The sequence below is a fragment of the Carcharodon carcharias genome, chromosome 20 (genome assembly GCF_017639515.1).
Source record: "Carcharodon carcharias isolate sCarCar2 chromosome 20, sCarCar2.pri, whole genome shotgun sequence".
NCBI lineage: Eukaryota > Metazoa > Chordata > Chondrichthyes > Lamniformes > Lamnidae > Carcharodon > Carcharodon carcharias.
Genome location: NC_054486.1, coordinates 32,394,979 through 32,418,359, shown reverse-complemented (window position 1 = coordinate 32,418,359; position 23,381 = coordinate 32,394,979). Strand labels below are relative to the sequence as shown.

The window sequence follows — 23,381 nt, the reverse complement described above, 5'->3', positions numbered from 1 at the left end:
GATCTCTGCCACCTAGAAGGACAAGGGCAACAGATGCATGGGAACACCACCACCAGCAATTTCCCCTCCAAGCCACTCACCATCCTGACTTGGAGAGAGACTGCAGTATGCTGCAGTACAAGATGTCCTTGTACTTGAATCACAAAGTCAACATGCAAGGTACAGCAAGTAATTAGGAAGGCAAATGCAATGTTGGCCTTTATTGGAAGGAGGTGGAGTATAAAAGTGGGGACAAAAACAGAAAATGCTGGAAAAACTCAGCAGGTCTGACAGCATCTGTGGAGAGAGAAACAAGGTTAATGTTTTGAGTCCATATGAAGGGTCATATGGACTGGAAATGTTAACTCTGTTTCTCTGCAGGTGTTGTCAGACCTACTGAGTTTTTCCGGCATTTTCTGTTTTTGTTTCAGATTTCCAGCTTTTATAAAAGCAGGGAAGCCTTGCTACAATCGAAAAGGATATTAATGAGACTGCATCTGGAGTACTGTGTATAGTTTTGGTCTCCTTACCTATGGAGGGATATACTTGCATTGGAAGCAGTTCAGAGAAGCTTCCCTAGGCTGATTTGTGGGATGAAGGAGTTTATCTTATGAGGAAAGGTGGAGCAGGTTGAGCCACACTCATTGGTGTTTAGAAGAATTAGAGGTGGTCTTATTGAAACATATAATAATTTGAGGGGGCTTGACAAGGTAGATGCTGAGAGGATGTTTCCCCTCATGGGGGAGTCTAGAACCTGTATTACCACACAAAACCCTGTCACCTAGTCAGGAGCCAATTAAAATACTGTCGTCAGGCAGTTCCCCTTAGTCCAGGACTCCTTTCCTTCTGATAGTAGAAACTAGGTGTTTCCTTTTAGCTTTTATTACTTACTAAATCTACCCCCAAATTATTGTTGTCTTTTATTCCAAACTATCCTGGATTTGAGCCCCCAAACTTTGTCGTGACTCACTGGGGATCGTGCGCTGTAACATCAGCCCCACTGTTCCTCGAGCCATGACAAATGTGAAAAGTTTGACCAAACCACCAGATTGCCCCAATTCTACCTGTTTGATTTAAGTTAACAGAATATGAGCACCGGGTTTGTGAACTTAGTAAGTAAATAACTAGTTATTGAACAAATTATCTTTAATTAGTGGCAAAAGAAAGAAATGTGAACTACTAATTTCCCACTAACTCTATTACTTAAACTCTACCTTTCTCAAACCCATATACACAAACGCACACACACACACACAAAACATGCATTTTAAGGGTGGGATAAAACAGGTCAATAGCACCAATTCCAGAGCACAGGATTAGATAGGTTGTTTTTGTTTGATGTCTTCCAAATTCTTGCAGTTTTGTTGTTGATGACACGAGGTGATTACTCAGCATTTTCAGCACTTTTGTGGTTCACTGGTTGAAAAACTTGCTTTTCAGTGTCTCTACTGGTGATTTTCCCCCTTTTCCTCTTGACAGGGATTTTCAGAGAAAGCAGGTTAGAGATGTGAGGAATAGTCAGCTAGCTACCATGGCAGAATTGCTGGAATCTTACAAACACAGGACAGAGAGTGGTTTTAGGTCTTCCCTCTTTGCAGGCTAGGAGCTGTAATCTCTGTACTATTATCACACAAAACACTGGTCACCTGGTCAGGAGCTAATTAAAATGCTGTCATCAGGCAGTTCCCCTTAGTCCAGGACTCCTGTGAAAGCAGTGTGAGGGAGAGGGCCAATGTGAGGGAGGGAGCAGTGTGATGGAGAGGGGTAGTGCGATGAAGAGAGGTCTGTGTGAGAAAAGTGGACAGGGCCTGCAAACAGGTGACAGCTGTTTTCTAGGGAACTCCTCTTGCGTGCAGAGTGCTGTTGCCCTCCACCCTGAACATTGCCCATCAGCACTTAACAATCAGAATAACCTCCATTGTACTTAAATTAATCTCCATCACCGAGGCCATCCAATAATGCACAAGGCATGAAACTACCTCCATCTTCTACAACACTAACCATTGTCACTGGAGCTCTAATTCTAATATAGATTCAATGACAATTGGATTGTTACCAGCGAACAGGTAAGGATGCTATCAGGAGCATGGATGCAAATTGTTATCAGTGTTCAATTTCAGAATCCAAGTTTGCTCTACACAGGTTCAAATATAAACTGCTGAAGACAGGAAGATTGGGATTCAGAGGTGAGTGAGTGTGTGGTGGGGGGCAGAATTACCCCCTGGAGGCAAAACAAATCAATGAATGAATTGTGCATCGTTTAAACCTGATATGGTTTAAATATCTAAATGTAGTTCGATGATCTAACTGTCCGTCTGAGATCAAGTGTTTAATTTAAAGCAGCACCGGCTAAACCGGGAATGAAACATCATCGGAGCCTTGTTTTAGATTGAGCGCTTAATTCTAAAAAAACAAACTACACTGTCGTCCGTTTACAAGAAACTTCCAAACTCCCCGAACTCGTTATTCAAAAAAATCAAGCTTTCTAGAAAACGTAAAGCTGAAAACTCTCAATAACCTGTCACTACTCCCAGTGAGTTACTGTTTGAAGGTGAGCCATATAATATTCAGTATTTGATCAGCCCATTAATATAGAGCAGCTGCTGTTGTCTGTCATAGTTCAGGTTCCTGCACTGTGATCTGGCCACAGAGAAAATTCGTGCTCTGGATTAATCCTGGTGCACCAACAATTTATCAAGGTGATAAGAGTGAGTCAAAGAGAAAGTGAAGGCCCACAGCACCATCGCAATGATTGACAGCCCGGTTAATACATGCAAAGGGGGAGGACCCCCTAGTTCCCCTCCCAGTGATTGACAGCCTGGTAATAGAGCCACTATTTAAAGGGAGCTCGCAGGCTGGGCAGCTGCAGAGAAGTGTCACAGAGAGAGGCTGGTGCCTGGAAGCAGCCTGTCCCATACATACGGACACCCACCCACCCCCAGTTTGCAGCCTAGACATCACGGTGGGGGGGGGGAACCTAACGGGAGCAGGAGCTTAGCTCCGGATTGACACCTGGTTTGGAGCTTGCCGCGGGAGTGCGAACACCTATATTTTGTCCGTTCCTGGATCCAGCTACATTTTGGAGAAGCCAGTTTAAGAGCTGGATCCTTGCTGCTACAACTGACAAGTTTTTTTTAAAAAGAGAGACATCAAGCTGCCTGTGGGAGTCCAGTGAGTCAGGAGAAGAGAAATAGTGAGGCTTCGGAGAGTATCACTGCTCGGGGGAGCTGTGGAATGGCAGCTTTACACAGCATTGGCACCGCGCTCCTACTACTCTTTGTGCCCCAGGTAAATCTTCCATGTACAACTCCCCCCCCCCCCCACGGATTTGCCCGTCTTACTGGAGGTTGCATTTTCTTCTTCCTTAAATCAGCATCTCTCCAGCTGTTTCTCTCTCTCTTCCTCTCTATGTTGCTCTCTCTCTCTCCCATCTCCCTGCTTCCCTCTCTCCACCGGTTCCTCCCCCCCACCTCTCCCCCTCCACCCCCACCACCAAGCCCTCTCTCTCTCTCTCTTTCTCTGTTTTTGCTCTGTCGTCTCTCACTCTGGTCTTTGTGTTTCTATTTTGAAAGGTTTCCAGCAGCGGTACATTCGAGTTGAGGATCGAGGAGTTTGAGAATGCCAGGGGTTTGTTGGCGGCTGGCAGTCACTGTATGCCGGCCTGTCGCACCTTCTTTCGGGTTTGTCTGAAGCACTTCCAGAAGGTGGTATCCCCCGAGCCCTGCACCTACGGCAGTGTGCTGACCTCGCTCCTGGGCAGCAACTCGTTCAGGGTGGCAGTGAACCAGAGCCCGGTCAGGCTGAACTTCACCTTCAAGTGGCCGGTGAGGGCATCTTTGCATGGAACAGTCAGGTTCATGCACTCGGGTCCAGTGGGGGAGGGAGGGGGTGAGGGAGGGACCAGTTTGGTGGTGGGGGGGGGGGGGGGGAAGGGAGGGAGGGGGTGGTGAGGGAGGGAGAGTTGGGGGGGTGAGGGAGGAAGGGAGTGGGCTGGGTAGGGCCATTACTGTTTCATGTGGAGAAGGCATTGAACTATTAAATAAAGTGGCATTTCAGAGTGAGAATCAGTCACATCGCTGAAGGGTGAGAGTGGGAATATCGGCTGGCAAACAAGGCAGGAATGGAATGAGCGATGGAGAGGCTGCGACCTGAACTATGAGCTAACACAGATACAAGATAGACACAGAAACACACAAGACTCACACGCAACAGACATCGAAATAGAGACACACACACAAACACCACTCAGGAGAAATACAAACTTCAAGGCTCTTGTACAGAAATGCACAGACGCAGGCACAGGGAGACAGACAGACACACACATACACAAACAGACAGGCAAACATAGAACTACGCCAAACCAATGGTGTTTAACCCGTTACTGATGCACATATAAAGGGAGCACCTTTTACCTGTACCCAAAACAGGGGCAGCAGGGACAGACACCCTCTCAGAAAGGGGAATAACCCGGGAGTTCATCAGGAATGAAAACCCTTGACCCAGTACGGTCGTACAGGGGGATCATAGAACAGGCTCACTTCTATAATAAATGTTATTACTTTTACAACAGATGCGGATTATTAAACAGTCATTGCTAATTCTAGTTTCTATCTCTTCTATTTGACAGGGAACTTTCTCTCTGATAATCGAAGCCTGGAATTCTCCCTCTAACCTGCCGAGCCCCAGTAAGTGTCCAGGTTTCGCACACCGCGAGGGGGCGGCAGCGAGCCGCACCTTCTGTGCATCAACCCTCAGTAAAATACCCAGTTTAAATACATTACAAGTTTTAACATAGGCTTTTCGCATTCCCCCTCCACCCCTCCACCCCTTTTTCTTAGTTTTATGGCGATATCTGGTGTAGGGGTTTTGAAGTTACAGCCTCCATTTATTCAATGCTGAATTAGCAGCTCTGCATCCCAGAGCCCTTGAATGTTCAACACAATCAACTTCCTTTCGTTTATTTTTGGCGTGGGAAACCGAGCTGGACGTTGGTGAGAAAAGCTAAACCTTGCCAAGAAGTCAAGGCGGCCTTTTCCTGCGTTTTACACCTTTAACAATAAACGCCGCCCTTTTTGGAAGGGTTTCATCGATTGTAATGGGGGAGGAGAAGGCTGACATATTGTTAGGGAAGAAGAATGAGAGCTAAAAGATCCAAATACACTCATCATTCCGGGATTGTCTCCATCACTCCAGAATTGTCTGTCTCCATTACTCCGGAATTTAACTCCATCACTCCAGGATTATCTGTTTCCATCACTCCGGGATTGTCGCCATCACTCTGGAATCTATCTCCATCACCCCAGGATTGTCAGTCTCCATCTCTGCCGGATCTGTGTATCATTCTTGGATCTATGCATCCCTATCACTCCAGGATTTGTGTTTTATTAAATCAATTCAGAATCACTCCGGGAACTGTGTATTTCTATCATTCTGGGATCTTTGTGTTTCTGCCACTCCTGGTTCTGTGTATCTCCACTACTTCAGGATCTGTGTGTCTCCATCACTCCTGGATCAGTTAGGATCACTCCAGGATTAGTCTCGGATCTGTGCATCTTTGACACTCTAGGATCATTCTGGGGTCTATGCATCTCTATCACTCTGGAGTCATTCCAGGATCCTTGTGTCTCAATCACTCTGGAGTCTGTGTCTTTATCACTCCAGTATCACACCAGCTTCCTGTGACTTTGGGATTACTCACTTCAGGATCTGTATGTCTGCATCACTCTGGGATTACTCCAGGATATGTGTGTATCCATTACTCTGGGATTACTCCAGGATCTGTGTGCCTCTGTCACTCTAGATCTTTCCTGAATCAATCTGTCTCCACCACTTGGGGATCTGTATATCTCCATCAGTCTATATTCGCTCCGGATCTTTGTGCCTCTATAACTCTGGGAACTGTCTGTTCCCATTATTCTGGGATCTGTGTGACAAGGATCATAGGTGCAGGAGGCCATTCAACCCCTCAAGCCTGTTCCTAACATACAATGAGAGCAAGGATGATCTGCAACCTAAAACTGTACACTCACCTTTTCCCCATATCCGTTGATACCTTTGATTAACTCTATCAATCTCAGGTTTAAAATTAACAATTGATCTAGCATCAATTGCTGTTTGTGGAAGAGAGTTCCAAACTTCTACCACCTTTTGCATTAAATTTTTTCCACATTTCACTCCTGAAAGGCCTGGCTCTAACTTCTAGTCCTAGACTCTGCTATTAGCAGAAAGTTTCTCTATCTACCCTATCTGTTCCCCTTAATATCTTGAAAACTTTGATCAAATTACTCCATAACCTTTGAAATTCAGGGAATACAATCCTAATTTTGTAACCTCTCATGTAACTTAACTCAAGTATCATTGAATCTAGATATCTACACAGTACTCCCACAAAGTCACTATATCCTTCCTAAGTTGTGCTGCACAGAAGTGCTCACAGTACTCCATGTGTAGTCTAACCAAGGCTCTATAGAGCTGAAACATGACTTCTACGCCCTTATATTTCAGTCCTCTAGAGATAAAGGCAGCATTTCATTAGCCTTTTTGATTATTTTCTGTATATGGTCATGATATTTTAATGATCTATGCAGATGGGCCCTCCAGTGTCTTTGGACAACCGCCCCCCACCCCGGTTCTAGCTTTTTCTCATTTTGAAAATACCCTAACATATCCTTTTAAGCTCCAGAGTGAATGACATCCATTTGCCATGGTTTTGCCTTTTCACTCAATCTGTTAATATTGCTTTGTATGTTTCCATTAATACCCTGGTGGAGCCCAGAGACTTCCCAGAGGGTCTACGAAATAATATGAAAGTGCTGTGATACGAGTAAGTGAATGAGTGGTGGCCAGTAGTGTGTTCTGTTCTCTCAGGGCTCCTGCTCTCTCCGGCCTCCTGTTCTCTGGTTGGATCAGATGGCCTGTTCTATGCCATATATCCTATGTAATACCCATTTTAGTGAGAAATAGGATCTCCCTTCTCACCAAGAGGTATATAACTGATTTCTTTAAAGGATATTAAAACACTATTTACACCCAATACTTTCATATTTTCAGCATTATATATTATCATACAGATGATTGGGGTCCATGATTATGAATCCATTTGAAAAGGGGTCCTTGAACTAAAACAGTTTGAGAATCACTGATCTACACTGCTTATAGTGCTGCTTAGCTTTTTGTCATTTGCAAACTTGGATATGTGACTCTCCACCCCTTCATCTAAGTCTGTGAATAATTGAGGCCCCAACATAGATCCTCATGGGACACATTATTCACATCCTGCCAATAAGAGTACCTGTCCAATATCCCCACTCTCTGTCTCCTGCCACTCAGTCAATTTCCTAACCCTATTAATAACTTGCCTCCAATTCCATGAGCTTCAACTTTGGCGAGCAGTTTCTTATGACAGACTTTAACAAATGCCTTTTGGAACCTCTTCATTCTGGGATCAGTTTCTCTCTATCACTCCAGGATCAGTTTATCTTTGTTGCTCTGGAATCTGTGTCTATATTACTCTGGGATCATTTTACATCCATCGCTTCAGGAACTGGTTATTTCCATCATGCTGGAACTTATGTGCCTCTACAACTCCAGATCAGTTTATCCCCATCACTCTGGCATTTGTATCTCACTATCCATTTTGGAATCAAAGAACAGTCTGTAATGATGACAACAGGGATTTGATCTAGAAACGTTACTTGTTTTCTGAAGCCCAAAATACAGATTATTAGGGTTTCTGAGGAGTTAATTTCCTGATTGAATTCCCCATCCCACATCCCCATGAACTGCACTTTAACTGCAATATAATTGGTTTTGCAACGCACGTTAGGTTGAGAATTGGCCTGGATCGAGTTTGGCAATTGCCCTTCCCCTCCTGTTTCTCCGTTGCTGCCCACCAACCTCCCCCCCCCAGTCCCACTTACCCATCCCCTCTCCCAATGCCTGCTTCTCCCACACACTCCCACCTCCCCCCACCACTCTTGTCACCACATTCCCACTCATTGCCTCTGGCATCACTTCTCATTTCATTCTCCCTGTCCATGCCCTCCTGTCTGCCACACCTGCTCCACCCAATTCCCCCTTTTCCAGCCCCCTCATTCCTGACCTGCCTCCTATCCCCAGCCTCCCCTTCCCAGCTGCATGATACACAAACACACAGATCCACACAGACACACACTGAGTTGAGGATGTTCCTTCTGAACACTTAACCGGTGTAGGATCTCCAATTAATTTGTGGACCTTTCGGTCACTGGCAGTAACCCAGTGCCCATTTTGAACATTAGCCCCTGGTTTTAATAGAAGTGATTGTAATGGTGGGAAATACGAGTACAGCATAAGAGAAAGGGGTTCGGGAGGATGTGATGGAGGGGCATAATTCCCCTTATTTTGCTCTAACACTTGTAGGATACCTGCGTACCATGCCTGTAGTTTCTGCACTCTTGTCTTATACGCTTACCCTCTTGCCCTGCATTAACATGAGCTGTTTGTTGTGTACAGATGTCACCAGCCCTGAGATGCTGATCAGCCGTTTTGCCATCCAGAGACACCAGCCTGTGGGCATGGCCTGGTCACATGATGTCCTTCGCGGGGATCACACCCAACTACACTACTCGTACAGGGTGGTCTGCAGCCACCATTACTACGGTGATGGATGTTCCGACTACTGCCGGCCCAGGAATGATACCTTTGGACACTACACCTGTGGCCAGGAGGGACAACGCCTCTGCATGGTTGGCTGGGAGAATGAATACTGTGCACAACGTAAGGCGAGAGGCATTCAGCATCCACTCTGGCACTCTCAGGGAGAGAGAAGCGGGAGAGGGAAAGGAAGGGAGAGGGAAAGGCAATGGAGAGGGTCTGGGAGAGAGATGGAGAGGGAGGTAGAAGAGAGAAGGGGAAGAGGAGAGTGAAGGGGAGGTGAGTGGAGAAGGAGCCATGTGCATCCCAGCACTGTGGGTACTTAGTGTCACTGGAGTTTCTTCTTCTTACTGTCCAGAATGTACCTGTTCTGGAGAGTTATTGTTGGCAACAGGAGGTTCTTTCTGGTACAGGGAGTTATTTATGGCATTGTCCATTATATATATGTCACTGGGGTCATTATAACTGAAAATAGGGGAAAGGGGAGACAGGGGAAGAGGGAGGGATGTTCATCCTGGCATTGGGTGTTGTTACTGGCAGTGGGGGTTATTATTGACACTGGGGATTATTGCTGGCACTGCTGTTAATACTGGCACAGAGGATTAGTAATCTGTGATCAGTCTATAGTTTTGTTGGAGTTACAATACCTTTTTATTCTGACTCTGTTCTTCTGTTCCCTGCAGCGATTTGCCAGCCTGGGTGCAGCACAGAACACGGGTACTGTGACCGACCAGGCGAGTGCAAGTAAGTTACTGATGGTAGGAGTTTGTAAATCCAGTTCCACTGATTTAACATCCCTCAGTGTGACTCAGCTGCGCACATCACATTTTATTATCACCAGATCTGAGCATAACCCAGTCCAGGTGTTATTATTTCTTAATTTCTCACTATTATTGCTGTCCTATTCTACCCCATACTATCACAGCTATCCAACTTCAGCCCACTTTGCCCCACCCTATCTCACTGCAATCGTCCTACCACAACATACCTAACCCAACCTCAACCCTTCTCTCTACATCCCACCCCAATCCACCCACTCTCCTCCACTAGGCCTTATACTGCCCCATGTTTTCCTACTCCTTCTTGCCCACACCATTCCAGCCTTTCCTACTCCACCCATTAAAGGGATAGAGTTTGTTGGTATATTATCTAAGGATGGGGTTTATTGGTTTAAAAAAAAAGATAACTATAGGCCAGTTAGCTTAACATCCATCATTTGGAAAATGTTAGTCTATTATAAAGGACCTAATAACAGAGCATTTAGGAATGCATAATATAATCAAGCAGAGTCAGCATGGCTTCATGAAGGGGAGATCATGCCTGACAAACTTATTAGAATTCTTTGAGGAGGTAACAAGCAGGATAGTTAAAGGGGAAGCTGTAGTTGTCATATATTTGGATTTCCAAAAAGCATTCAATAAGGCTACTGCACATAAGGCTACTTAATAAGATAAGAGTCATGGTGTTGGGGGTATTATATTAGCATGGATAGAGGATTGGCTAACTAATAGAAGACAGAGAGTTGGGATAAGGGGATGCATTTTCAGGATGGCAACCTGTGGAGTGCCACAGGGATCAGTGCTGGGGCCACAATTATTTACAATACATAGACACAGACTTAGAGGGAAGTGAATGTACTATTACCAAGTTTGTGGATGACAGAAAAATAGTTGGGAAAGCCATCAGTGAGGATGACACAGAGTCTACAGAGGGGTATTGACAGGTTAAGCAAGTGGGCAAAAACTTGGCAGATGGAATATAATGTGGGAAAATGTGAGATTATGTGCTTTGGCAGGAAGAATAGAGGAGCTGAATATTATTTAAATGGAGAAAGACTGAAGAAAGCTGCAGCACAGAGTAATTTGGGGGTCCTCGTGCATGAATCACAAAAAGTTAGCATACAGATTCAGCAGGTAATAGGGAAGGCAAATAGAATGTTGGCCTTTATTTCAAAGGGAATGAAGTATAAAAATAGGGAAGTCTTGTTAAAACTATACAAGACAGTAGTTAGACCACACCTAGAAAACTGGGAACAGTTTTGGTCCCTTATCTAAGGAAAGACATACTGGCATTGAAAGCAGTCCAGAGAAGGTTCACTAGATTGATTCTGGTATGGAGGGATTTTCTTATGAGGAGAGGTTGAGTAGGTTGGGCCTGTACTCATTGGAGTTTAGAAGAATGAGAGGCGACCTTATTGAAACATAAGATTCTTAGGGGGCTTGGCAGGGTAGATACTGAGAGGTTGTTTCCTCTTGGAGGGGAGTCTACAACCAGAGGACATAATCTCAGGGTAATGGGTTGCCCATTTAAGACAGAGGTGAGGAAGAATTTCTTCTGAGGGTAGTGAATCTGTGGAATTCTTTATCGCAGAGGGCTGTAGAGGCTGAGTTGTTAAGTATATTCAAGGCTGAGATAGACAAATTTTTAATCAGTAAGGGAATCAAAGGTTATGAGGAAAAGGCAGGAAAGTGAACAGCAGAGCAGACTTGATGGGCCAAATGGCCTACTTCTACTCCTACGTCTTACGGTCTTATGGATGTCTATGTTTCCAAGATTCATGTTTTTTGTCAAGGTCCACAGATAATTAATTCTATGCCTCTCTCTCTCTCTCTCTCTTTCTCTCTGTGTCAAGATGTCACTTTGGATGGCAGGGGCCTTTGTGTGATGACTGCATGCATTATCCAGGATGTCTACACGGGACCTGTCAACAGCCCTTTCAGTGTACCTGTAAGGAAGGATGGGGTGGCCTCTTCTGTAACCAGGGTGAGTGTCTGTGTCACATGTACAGAAAATCCATGAAGCTTTCATTCTTCCAAGCCCTTCATGGAACACACTCCACAAAGTCTGTGTCAAAATAAACCCCTTACCAACTCTCTGAAACTCTGGCGGTGTTTGATGGCAGTGGGCCAGATGAGTCTTAAGGAGTCAAGACCCAGACACTTCATACATTCCCCCAGTGCTTTATCTGGTTGGAGGACCGGTATTTCCCAGTGCTAGTTACTGGTTGACACTAGTGAATGCATCTAGTACTGGATTACACATCTAACCAGCAGGATCCCATTCCTCACCCTGGGAGTTGCATCCAAGGCAGGAGAGGGAATGGGAAAGAATATGCCATTGTGGGGACAGACCCTCAGTCCCATTCCTCCCCACAGTGTCCCACCTCTTCCCTCAGTGTGGAACAGACCCTCACTCTGCCCCTTTATTCCACAACCTGTGCTATTCCGATTGGTCACTTTGTTTGGTTAATTTAGAAAGTTGGGAGGGAGGATAGAGTTCCTCAACCTGCTTTGTGTTGCTTGTGAATTGTGACTAATCTTTTTCTCTCTGCCTCTCTCTCTCTGTGCTTTGCACATAGATCTCAACTACTGCACCCACAACAAGCCGTGCCGGAACAATGCAACTTGCACCAACACAGGCCAGGGCAGTTACACCTGCACCTGTCAGCCCGGCTACACTGGCAAAAATTGCCAATCGGCCATTCGCAAATGTGACAGTAACCCCTGCAGCAACGGGGGTACCTGCACGGTAAGGGACAACCCACAGCTCACCTCTGCTTAGCTTCAACCAGCCTCATGCTCCTCATCACCACAAGGGAATGAAGTGACATCATCACCCAGCAGAAGGCAGCACCAGGGAGGGGAGATTCCTATCAGGGAGGGGAGATTCCTATTAAGGAGTGGTGTTATCCCACCAGCTGCTCAAATTTAACTATTTTCCTGGATGGTACATTCATCTTTCCGTCCAAGCCACCAAATTAAATGTCCTTCTATCCCCTACCCTGATATTCTCAGCTGATGGATCTCCAAGTTGTTCCAGAGGCATTTAATGGAGATAAATGGGCAATGAGATCAGGGGGGAAAACCCACCATATTCCTGGCAGGTTAACACTCAACCAAAAGTAGTGTATCTAGGGCACATTGAGAAAGCAGTTTAGAAAGGCACACGGGTCCAAGGGTTATAACTAGAAGCATAGATTACAAAAGCAAGGAAGTTATAGTGAACCTTTATAAAACTCTGGTTCAGCCTCAACTGAATTATTGCACCCAATTCTGGGCACCATACTTTAGGAAGAATGTGAAGGCCTTAGAGCGGTGCAGAAAAGGTTTATCAGAATGGTTCCAGGGATGAGAGACTTCAGTTACAAGGATAAATTGGAGAAGGCTGGAGTTGTTCTCCTTCGAGATTAGAAGGTTGAGCAGAGATTCGATTGAGGTGTTCAAAATCATGAGGGGACTGGACAGAGTAGATAGAGAGAAGCTCTTCCTGTTGGTGGAAGGATGACTCCAATTTAAGGTGAATGACAGAAGACGCAATGGCGGCATGAAGGAAAAACTTTTTTATGCAGCGAGTGGTTGGGGTCTGGAACACACAGCCTGAGAGTGTGGTGAAGGCAGATTCAATCGCAGCTTTCAAAAAGGGAATTGGGTAAGCACAGGAAGAAAATAACTGCAGGACTGCAGGGAAAGGGCGAGGGAGTGGGACGAGCTGAATTGCCCTTGTAGAAAGATGGCATGGGCATGATGGGCCAAATGGCCTCCTTCAGAGTTAGAATGTTGCAGGCAGAGAGACTCAAGAGTGAGTGTACCTTTAATCACATTCCCTTGAAATGGACGATTTGTTTCTAATGTAGTGGTCCTTTTGTTGCAGGAACTGGATGACAGTTACAGCTGTTCATGTCTACCTGGCTTTATTGGGCAGCACTGTGAGGACAGCACTCTGACCTGCACTGATTCCCCCTGTTTCAATGGTGGCTCCTGCTCTGAGAGATCTGAGGGGACCCATTACACCTGTACTTGCCCCCTGGGGTTTACTGGCTTAAACTGTGAGCAGAAAGTGGACCGCTGTACCAGCAACCCTTGTGCAAACGGTAATTCATGGGCTTTTATTCCTGTGCTTTTCCTTGTAACCACGTGCTTAAATGTAGAAGAAACTGATTTAGAAATATGCTTTGAACTATAGCGTCTGCTGACAGAGGAGAGGGCCAGTTGGCCCATTGTGTCTGTTGTGTCTTTGTTTATCAATTTCAAACTAATCCCACTGCCCCACTCTCTCTCCTTAGCCCTAATCTCACTGACCTGCACACTCCCCATAGCCACGTATCAATCCCAAACTAACCCCGCTGCTCCATTCTCGCCCCTTAGCCCAGTATCAATCCACAATAATCCTGCTACCCTGCACTCTCCCCAGAGCTCAGCTGCTCACTCTGCATAGCTCTGCATCAATGCCAAATTTAAACCATCCTACTCTAAAAACTGACTGTAATACAAGAGGAACCCCCTTATTCACACCCTCAGTCCCTAAAAGATTATTGTGTACGTGTGTGTGCCCTTTCTCCTGCAAACATTAGTCCTTGAACATCCCAGTTTCAATACAATAATATAATTCATAAAACAGCCATCTTCACAACGCATTTTCGGCTCCCTTTATTACCCTTAAAAACTTTCTTTTAAACTTAGTTAGTTGAGGAACATCTCCTCCCACTTCAGTTAAAATTACCTTTTAAGGATAATCACCCTGCTACAATACTTATGTATGTGCTTTGTATATGTGTGTGTGTGTATGTATGATATGTGTATGTGTGGGTGTTGTAACAGAGAGAGAGAGGGATAATATGTGCATCACAGGCACTTGAGGACTCTATTATATTGTACTGCTTTAAGAAGGGATGGACAATAAATGCTGGCCTAGCCAGCAATGCCCACATTCCATGAACAAATGAAAAAAATAAATTATCTAAAATGTCAGAATAGCCAATGTAAGCAATTAAAATCAATCAGTCTGGAAGGATCAAAGACAGTGAAATGTTTCAATTGGGAGAAGCTGGAGAGAAATGAGAATGCAAGTGCTGGAGAGTAATCTATTACTGTTTTCATCTCTGCACCCAAAAACACTACTGCTGTAGGAGTATAAACTTCACCTGTTTTGAACATTATGCTCCAGTCTGAATGTTTAATTGACCACTGGATCTGAGGCTTGTGTCAGTGTGCATTCTAACAAAGGCCAGAACCCACCACTGTGGAGATAATGGTGAGAGTATTCCTTGCAGGGGATGTTGACACAACAGGAGCAGGCCTGTCTTATTGATCTGTTAAAACCATGGAGAGATCAGGAGACACCAGTGTCCAAGCTGGTCTCTCAGGAAACTAAGACCCAAGAGACTGGGCAAAGAACTGACAGCATAGCAGCAACTAAAACTGCTTAAATTAGTCGAAAGATATGCCGTTGTTTTTAACCTCTTGATCCGTGAAATCTCATGTTATTAAATGTGATAGTGGAATACCACGAGGGATAATGGTCTTGGTGAAACCATACAGTATCTCTGGGGCAAAGATACTAAAGATCTCCTAAGAGGCCAGAACAATCCCAGAGCTAGGGAGATCATAACAGAGTCCCACAGTTAATGATCAAAACCCGTAAAGATGGTACCAAAACTCCACGGGTCATGGAGATCCTATAATATATTTTTTTAAATTAGTCATTAACTTTGATTAATGCCCCATGTCCGACGTGGACAGGCTGATTGAAAATGCTGACTTTGTGTCCTCCCTGGATTCTGAAAGGGAATTGGCCAATACCATTAACAGGATCTGTTGAAAAAAGACTGTCAAGAAGAGTGGGGTAGTTCTCCCTGGGATCCTGGGCAATATTTATCCTTCTATCAACATCACAATAAACAGATTATCTGTTAATTGCTGTTTGTGGGATCTTGCTGTGCACACATTGGCTGCTGTGTTTCCTACATTACAAAAGTCAGTACACTTCAAAACTACTTTATTGGCTATAAAGCGCTATGAGGTGTCTGGTGGACTTGAAGAGTGCTATATAAATCTTTTTTAAAGAGAAAATGGTGGCAAATTCTGAGGTAAATTGTTGATAATATTCGACTAGGCTCAGGAATATTCTTACTGCTGTTACTGTCATGGGTCTGGGTCATTTCCTAAAGGTCTTTACTATGTCCAGTTGCGTTTCATTATTTTGCATGCACTCCCCCACCCCCTCCCATGTATATCCCAAATAATGCACTCCCACAAATCCAACTGGTATTTCCCTGAGCTGGCTGTCAAACCAGCTTTTCTGGAGCTATCCAGCACCACTTCTGATTTTTGTTAATCACCATAGGTTACAACATCGGCCGTCACTATAGATTACAACATCTCAGCACGCGTTGACGTATGAACATGAGGCTCCAACATTCCACCCATTAGCTGCTGAAAGGTGGCAGGGGCTCTGAGCTGCCCAGATAGAATCACTCAGTACTGGTTTCCGGTACCTGCAAAATAATGAAACCCAACTGGACATAGTAAAGACCTTTAGGAAATGGCCCAGACCCATGACAGTAACAGCAGCAAGAATATTCCTGAGCCTAGTCGAATATTATCAACAATTTACCTCAGAATTTGCCACCATTTTCTCTTTAAAAAAGATTTATATAGCACTCTTCAAGTCCACCAGACACCTCATAGCACTTTACAGCCAATAAAGTAGTTTTGAAGTGTACTGACTTTTGTAATGTAGGAAACATAGCAACCAATGTATGCACAGCAAGATCCCACAAACAGCAATTAACAGATAATCTGTTTATTGTGATGTTGATAGAAGGATAAATATTGCCCTGGATCCCAGGGAGAACTCCCCCACTTTTCTTCAAAGTAGTGCCATGGGATCTTTTACATCCACCCAAGCAACCAGATGGGGCTTCAATTTAACATCTCATCTGAAAGACGGTACCTCCAACAATGCAACACTCAGTCAGTTCTGGACTGGAGTGTCAGCCTTGATATTGGTACTTAAGCCCTTGAGTGGGATTCAGAGGCAAGAGTGCTACCAGCTGAACCACAATCCAATCAAATCACAGGAACCAAATAAGGGGAATCTGCATTTGGGAGTCTATAGGATGCCTAATGCTCAGATCCAGTACCGCAAGTTCCTTCTCCAGATGGATATGTAGGACGTTGGGGGCAGAACTGTCCTAGGTTATAGATGTGTTAGCATTCAAATGGGCTATGGAGACACTAAAGTACAATTTATTAGACAACCATGCCCCTCTTAAAATGCCTGGGTTATACATGGGTTTTCGTTCCTCTGACCATGTGCCTTTACCATTGAGCATAGAGCTGAGTTGGTACATGGAAATGTGATGCCCTTTCCCAAATGGTGACACTCACTCGAGTCCCTGGACCTTTGCTATTGGGGTTTGGGGGGATGTATAATAGAGTGGGAGAGGGATGATATGTGAGCCCCAGTCTTTTGAGAGCTTGGTATCTGCTGTTGGGATACAGCCTTAAGAAATTGTATAAAATGTCAGAATGACCAAGGCAAGGTGCAGCTTTAAGTAATCTTTAAGGGTAACTAAGATTAATCAAGAAGGAATCACAGCTTCAAAGGTTCAAAGACCGGAAAGTATTCAGTTGAGGGTGGTTGGAGAGGATGAACCAGTGAAAATGTGTTTAATGGAAAATAATCTCTGTTTCTGTTTTGTTCCACTCTTCACTTAAAGACACCACAGCCATGGCTGCATAAAGCTCACTTGTTTTAAACATTTTGCTCTAGTCTAATTGGTAACTGGGCCATGAGCCTGCGACAATATGACAGTGTCTGTTTATGTGTGTGTTAATGTCATTGATCTGTGTTAATGGCAGGCAGTAGCTGCTCAGCTGGTACTTCAGCTTCCTGCTGGGTAGACAGAGATGTATCAGTGGAGTTTCGAAGGGGTGCCCCTCCAAGCTATGTCCTGCCTGTGGATCCCTGGCAGGGCCTGTGGATCCCCAATGGGACCTGTGAATAGTTGGCGGGGCCTGCGAATCGCTGGCTGGATCTAGGCTGCATTTGTTGAATGTTAATTAAGAGCCGCCCTTTGTTGAATTGCTGCTGAACTGTTATTATCTCTCTCTCTCTCTGCAGGAGGCCAATGCTTCGATCTGGGGCTGTCGAGAATGTGCCGTTGTCAGGCAGGCTTTGCTGGACAAAGATGCGAGATCAATGTGAATGACTGCGCCAGAAGCCCATGTGCCAACGGAGCCACCTGCATCGACCACATCAACAACTACACGTGTGCGTGCACAGCTGGTTTCTCAGGCCGGGACTGCAGTCAACCGCTGGGGGATGAGTGTGACTCCAGGCCATGCCACAATGGCGGGACGTGCCACGCTGGCGTATATGGCAAAAGCTTTGTGTGCCAATGCCCATTCAACTTCATGGGTTCACTATGCGAGATCCCTGTATTTCCCAGTCCATCACAAAAGCGGCAGCAGCCACCAAACCCCTTCCCCTGGGTGGCTGTGTCGTTGGCCTTTGGACTGATGGCTTTTGTCATGTTGCTGTGTATCCTAGGCATCGCTCTGAGGCACATGCAAAGACCTCATGGGGGGCAGCACCGAGACACCGAGACCATGAACAATCTGACTGAGTCCCAAAGGGACAATCTGATCATGGCGTCCCAGCTCAAACTTACCAACAAGAAGGTTGATCTGGAAACAGACTGTATTATGGAGAAGACTAATTACAAAGACAGGAACTATGCCTTGGATTGGAATTTAGCTACAGGCCTCAAGGCTGATCTGTCCCAAGAACTCAAATGCCATAAAAATCACAAATGTAAAAAAGAGGAAAGCTTGCCCCTCAGAAACTCGTGGTAAGTAATTTGCCATTTCTTCCACTCATTGCACATCTTCAAGAGTTAAAGTTTGACAATCAGAGGGCACAAAACAATTCAGTTCCTTGGATCAGGGCCCAGTGCGGCTCAATTTTGTGATGAAAACAAATTGGAAATTTAGTCTTGTGTCCATGATCAGATCTACAGGGATATATATAGCAGCACTGATGAACCAGGGCCTGTCAGCATTTTAGGACATTAGATCTCTGTCCTTTGCATTCTGTGCAGGGTGTATTGTGAGTAAGGGGAGGGTGGTGGGGAAGGGAGGGAGGGAGATGTGAGGTCACTATTTCCTAAATCTCAGAGAAAACTGTCCCGGATCTCTGGCACTGGGGCAGGGTGTGGGGAAGGGGCTGTGCAGGCGGGTGGAGAGTGTGCAAGGTGTGGAGGCGATGTCCAGGCTGAATGTTCCTCCCTCCCTCATACGATCAACTGAGATGTCGGGAGAAGAAATACAGAAACAGGGTCTTCCATTGTGTTCAGCAATTCCTGCAGCGTTCTCAATCTTAACTCTCCAGAGGACTGAGAATCCACACCTCTCAAACCTGCAGCTCCTCCTGACTGACCAGCTGTAACATTAGACTCTCAATACATCATGGCTATTAAATGTCCTGTAAAAGACACGGGTTTACAGAGATCAAGCAGGCTTCTGTCACAACACCAAATACCTTGTATTAAATAAAAGCTCTTCTGTCACCGTCAGGCCATATCAACCAGGGCTCACTGTTGTCATGGAGATCCCAGACTAATGCTCACTGTTGTCGTGGAGATCCCAGACTGATGCTCACTGTTGTCATGGTGATCCCAGACTGGTGCTCGCTGTTGTCATGGTGACCCAGACCGGTGCTCGCTGTTGTCATGGTGATCCCAGGCTGGTGCTCGCTGTTGTCATGGTGATCCCAAACTGGTGCTCGCTGTTGTCATGGTGATCCCAGACTCCCAGCTGGGGAAGGAACATGTGACTTGTTGCTGGATGAGGGTGAGATGGTGGTGGGGTCGCTACTCGGCGCTGTGTTCACTCTTAAGAGCTCGGGGTGGGATGAGGTGGGGTGGGGACCCCCCCTAGACCCTCCATGCACATTGTGACCAGAAGCACCAGCACCAATGTGTTCCTGACTTGGAACACAAGGGCTGATTGAACAAAGCCAAGACAAAAACCAGACTTGAGGAGGGAGATTAAAGAGATGGGTGAAGAAGGGAGGGAGGGGTGAGGAAGGGAGGGAGGGATGAGGAAGGGAGGGAGGGGTGGGCAGGTAAGAAGAGGTAGATGTGAGGTCACTATTGCCCAAAGTAAACTTAGGGAAGAGACTGCCTGGGATTTCTGGGTCTAGATGCACACTGAGCTAAACAGAGGTTCAGGAAAGTAACCCATTAATCCTTGGCTAGGTGGAGGTCCCAGTAACTCCCAGCTCTCCAAATCCTGAATACTCACTCCTGAGGGTGGACAGGGCCTTGGGCAAAGGCTTTGAGGGTAGGGACAGAGGAGCTGAGGGCAGGGCTGGGCCTGGGACTGAGTTGGACCCTGTGGCCTCTGTACTGTTCCCAGTAATGTTAATATAAAGTGAGCAGACTATTTTGAAGGGAGGTGTGTCCAACCTGTAATTCAATGCAAATGTAATTTAAACCTGAAGGGACAAGTTTCGAAATCTGAGACTGTCAAGGAGATTTCAGCTTCAGCACCAAGGCTGTTACATGGGACCTTTGATAAGGTAACAGCCTGTTCATGTTGTAGGACACTAATTGCCAGGACATGTTTGGGGGTTTACACAGGGGACTGTGCTGTTTGACACAGACGTTTCCACTCTGGGAAACAAGCACAGTATGGACTGAGAGACCAAAGGCTTATCTCACTGCCTGAAATGAATCTGCATGGTCACAGCCAGCTCTCTGCTCTGAGTCAGAAGCCCATGGGTTCATAGTCAGAATTTAAGCGCAATAATCTAGACTGATTCTCCATTGCAATGCCTAGGGAGCGCTGCGCTCTCAGAGGGGCAGTACTGAGGGAGCTCTGCACTGTCGGAGGAGCAGTGCTGAAGGAGCTCTGCTCTGTCAGAGGGGCAGTGCTGAGGGAGCTCTGCACTGTCGGAGGGGCAATGCTGAAGGAGCTCTGCACTGTCGGAGGGGCAGTACTGAGGGAGCTCTGCACTGTCGGAGGGGCAGTACTGATGGAGCTCTGCACTGTCGGAGGGGCAGTACTGACAGAGCTCTGCACTGTCGGAAGGGAAGTGCTGAGGGAGCACTGTACTTAGGGCAGGAATTGAATTGTGAATAGAATGCTTCAGGAAATGAATCAGTGTGGGAATCAGTTTATGAACGGATTTCACATCTAAAACAGTCTCCATTAACCTCAGGCAATGATAGTTACTGCTCTTGGGCTCTTTGATCCAAACCTGTTGCCTGTTACAGAATTCCATTATGTGAATTAATCACTTCCAGTGTAAATTAGAAAGCCCTACCCTAATATTTACTAGTCCTGTCTTTTCTCTCCCCAAACCTGTTGATCCACAATAGGTACAATTTAGACCCATCAGATCCCCTACCCCCAACCTCCAGTGGACACTTTCAGCGCTCTTTCTAATTGCCATTTGTACTTTAAGCACAAGGCTGTGAGAACAAGGCTCCCTGTTTGTCGGTGCCATCTAAACAGCCTTCTCACCTGTCTCTGGCTGCATCCCTCGGCAGATTGAAGCCCCTGTCACTACCCCACATTTCCTGACCCCCCCCCAACCCACCCCCACCAGAGAAACTCTCTAAGGTCAGTGGGTGACCCACAGCATCATTTACTCTTCCATGCCCAAACCCATTGATTTCAAAGGGGAGGAAGTCTGCAGTGAACTACTGGCTAATTCCAATGGACATGTATTGGGGTCACTCACTGGCTGCTTTTGTGGAACTGCTTTTATAATTAACTTTCCCTGCTGAATGTCTGAGTGCTGCTGTGTGCTTCTGCTCAGCGCTTTCTCAGACTCTTTTCCTCACCTGATTTCCTCTTTGTTTAGTAGTGAAAAGCTGGCATGCAGAATATCCACGATATCAAGTGCCCAGGACCTGATGTACCAGCCGGTATACCGGACTGCTGAGGGCATGCTGCAGGATGTCATCACTGAGGTAAAGCAAACCATTGTGTGGCACTCTGGGAGAAAGGGCACAGGCGGGAGGAGGTACCCAGGGGGAGGGAGCTGTACAGGTGTACACCAGGTATGGAAGGTACATAGGAGTCGGGGTTTTGGATAATGGTTTAGGGGAGGGAGGGAGAGAGGTACACGGATGGAGGGAGGTACATTGGATGGAGTGTACATGGAGGGAGGGAGCCTGGGGAAGCAGAACACTGGGGAGGAAGGGACAAGTTTGAGAGATACACTGGGTGTTGAGAGGGGAGGTTTGACAGAGTCAGGCTATGCGTAAGTACAGTTCTCTTCCACCTCTTGAGGTATGGGGAGGCGGTGCTCAGTCACTGAGTCGGATTGGTCTTCAAGTGGAAATTTCAGGCTGCAGCTCATTTGTAGCAACAAATACCAGACGATTCTGCTGTTTTAAGGAATGGGGTCTACTTTCAATGGATCTGAAACGTAGGCTGGCAGTAAATCCCAGCCTGGTGGTAAAAGGATTGCTGGGGAGTGAGACAGGTCATCTTCGAATGAGAGTCTCAGCCTCCCCACCTTTCACTGCTTGCCTACATTTAAAAGCAACAGGAAACCAGGATCACAGGATGAGAGTGTTGATTTAAGGGAGAATTAAGCTGGTGAAAGACATTTTAAATGATCCTCTCTCTTTCTCTCTCTTTCACTCTGCCCAGGTTTAAGGCTGCAATGCAAGAGATACTACAGTCTGCCTGGGGTCTCCCAGTCTGTCTGTTTACACAAAGTGGGACTGCTATTCTATTTATTCACAACTTGCTATTGGGAGAAATGTTTGAAAAGTGGAAGCTGTGACTTTGCGAAGGACCAGCTCTGGCTCAGTTTCTGAATGGCATGTGATGGTGAAAATCTCTCTGGAGCCTTCAGCCCAGTGAACTGCTGCTGTTAGTGGAGAATTGGAGATTTGATAGACTTTGGGACCAGACTGGTCCCATTGATGCAGTGTCACAGACGGAATATAAAGTTCTCTCAGTGTGCCGAGTCTCTGCAGGAGAAGATGCTGAGTGTGCTGATTTAATGCTGGTGTCTGAGAGCAACTGTTGTTACTGGAGATGCAGATTCAGTGTGAACACAGACAAACACAGGAGTGTGATCGAACGCAAACTCACGAAGCGGTTCCTATTTATTATTTTTGAAGAGTGGAGTGTATTTAACTGGGCCTACTTTAACCCTAAGGCTCACTCAATGACTGAAAAAGGCCAGGTAATGGAATTGAGATAAACCACAGACAGCAGCACTTATTGACGGATCCAGGGCCCACTCCCCTACCCTTCCACATCGGGATTGGATCAACACTCTCACAGGGAGCAGACAGGGAGCAGAGCCTCATGTACAGACTGCTCATTGCTGTCCCTTAAATCAAAGACCAAGACTATCAATAATGTTATTTTTTTTAAGGTTGGGTATTTCATAATTAATTTAAATGTGAAGCACTGAACTTTATACTTTTATAAAATTATTTTGTATATAATGTATATTTATAAATGCCTTCACATGTAAATACACTTACCACTTCACCTATAGTTTCAATTTCTTTGCAAAGTTTGAATTTATTTTTTTGTTCAAACAATGAAATCATTCCTGCTACAATATCTGGTGTCTGCGTCCTTCATTAAACCCACCTACATATCAAACATCAACAACTTCAGACTCAAGAGGGACTTCAAAGCATTGCCAGTGACACTCAGTGGAAACCTGCCTTTAAATAGCCATGTTAACTCAAAAATGTTTAGCTTTACTCTGTATCTAACCCTGTGCTGTGCCTGCCCTAGAAATGTCTGTTTGAGACAGCGCAAATGGGGTTTTATTCAGTATCTAATCAGTGTTGCACCTGCCCTGCACCAAAACTTGCTAATGCACTGCCCCTGGGTGAAGTGCTCCCTAGTTCCCAGTCGTTGACAGACCTCAGTGCTTAAAGCCCTCTCCTTCTTGCCCTGACCTCTGCTCCTAATGCCCTGTCTCATATCCCCTGTTCC

General features: G+C 45.7%; 1 protein-coding gene across 1 annotated transcript; it reads left to right on the top strand.

Annotated features, from left to right (window-relative positions):
- Nucleotides 1-2,866: 2,866 nt before the first annotated feature.
- Nucleotides 2,867-22,959, top strand: dll4 (delta-like 4 (Drosophila)). Its single transcript, XM_041213814.1, has 11 exons — nt 2,867-3,267; nt 3,552-3,803; nt 4,607-4,664; nt 8,473-8,736; nt 9,297-9,357; nt 11,246-11,376; nt 11,972-12,141; nt 13,264-13,483; nt 17,518-18,247; nt 21,268-21,376; nt 22,065-22,959. Exons 1-11 carry the CDS (start codon nt 3,214-3,216, stop codon nt 22,068-22,070), a joined length of 2,055 nt encoding a protein of 684 aa, XP_041069748.1. The 5' UTR covers nt 2,867-3,213; the 3' UTR covers nt 22,071-22,959.
- The last annotated feature ends 422 nt before the right edge of the window (nt 22,960-23,381 follow it).

Bases quoted from the DNA above. Each gene is read 5' to 3' on its own strand.
- dll4 (XM_041213814.1), top strand. From the start codon at position 3,214: ATGGCAGCTTTACACAGCATTGGCACCGCGCTCCTACTACTCTTTGTG. The intron at 3,268-3,551 runs GTAAATCTTCCA...CTATTTTGAAAG, and splicing joins TACTACTCTTTGTGCCCCAG to GTTTCCAGCAGCGGTACATT. The intron at 3,804-4,606 runs GTGAGGGCATCT...TCTATTTGACAG, and splicing joins ACTTCACCTTCAAGTGGCCG to GGAACTTTCTCTCTGATAAT.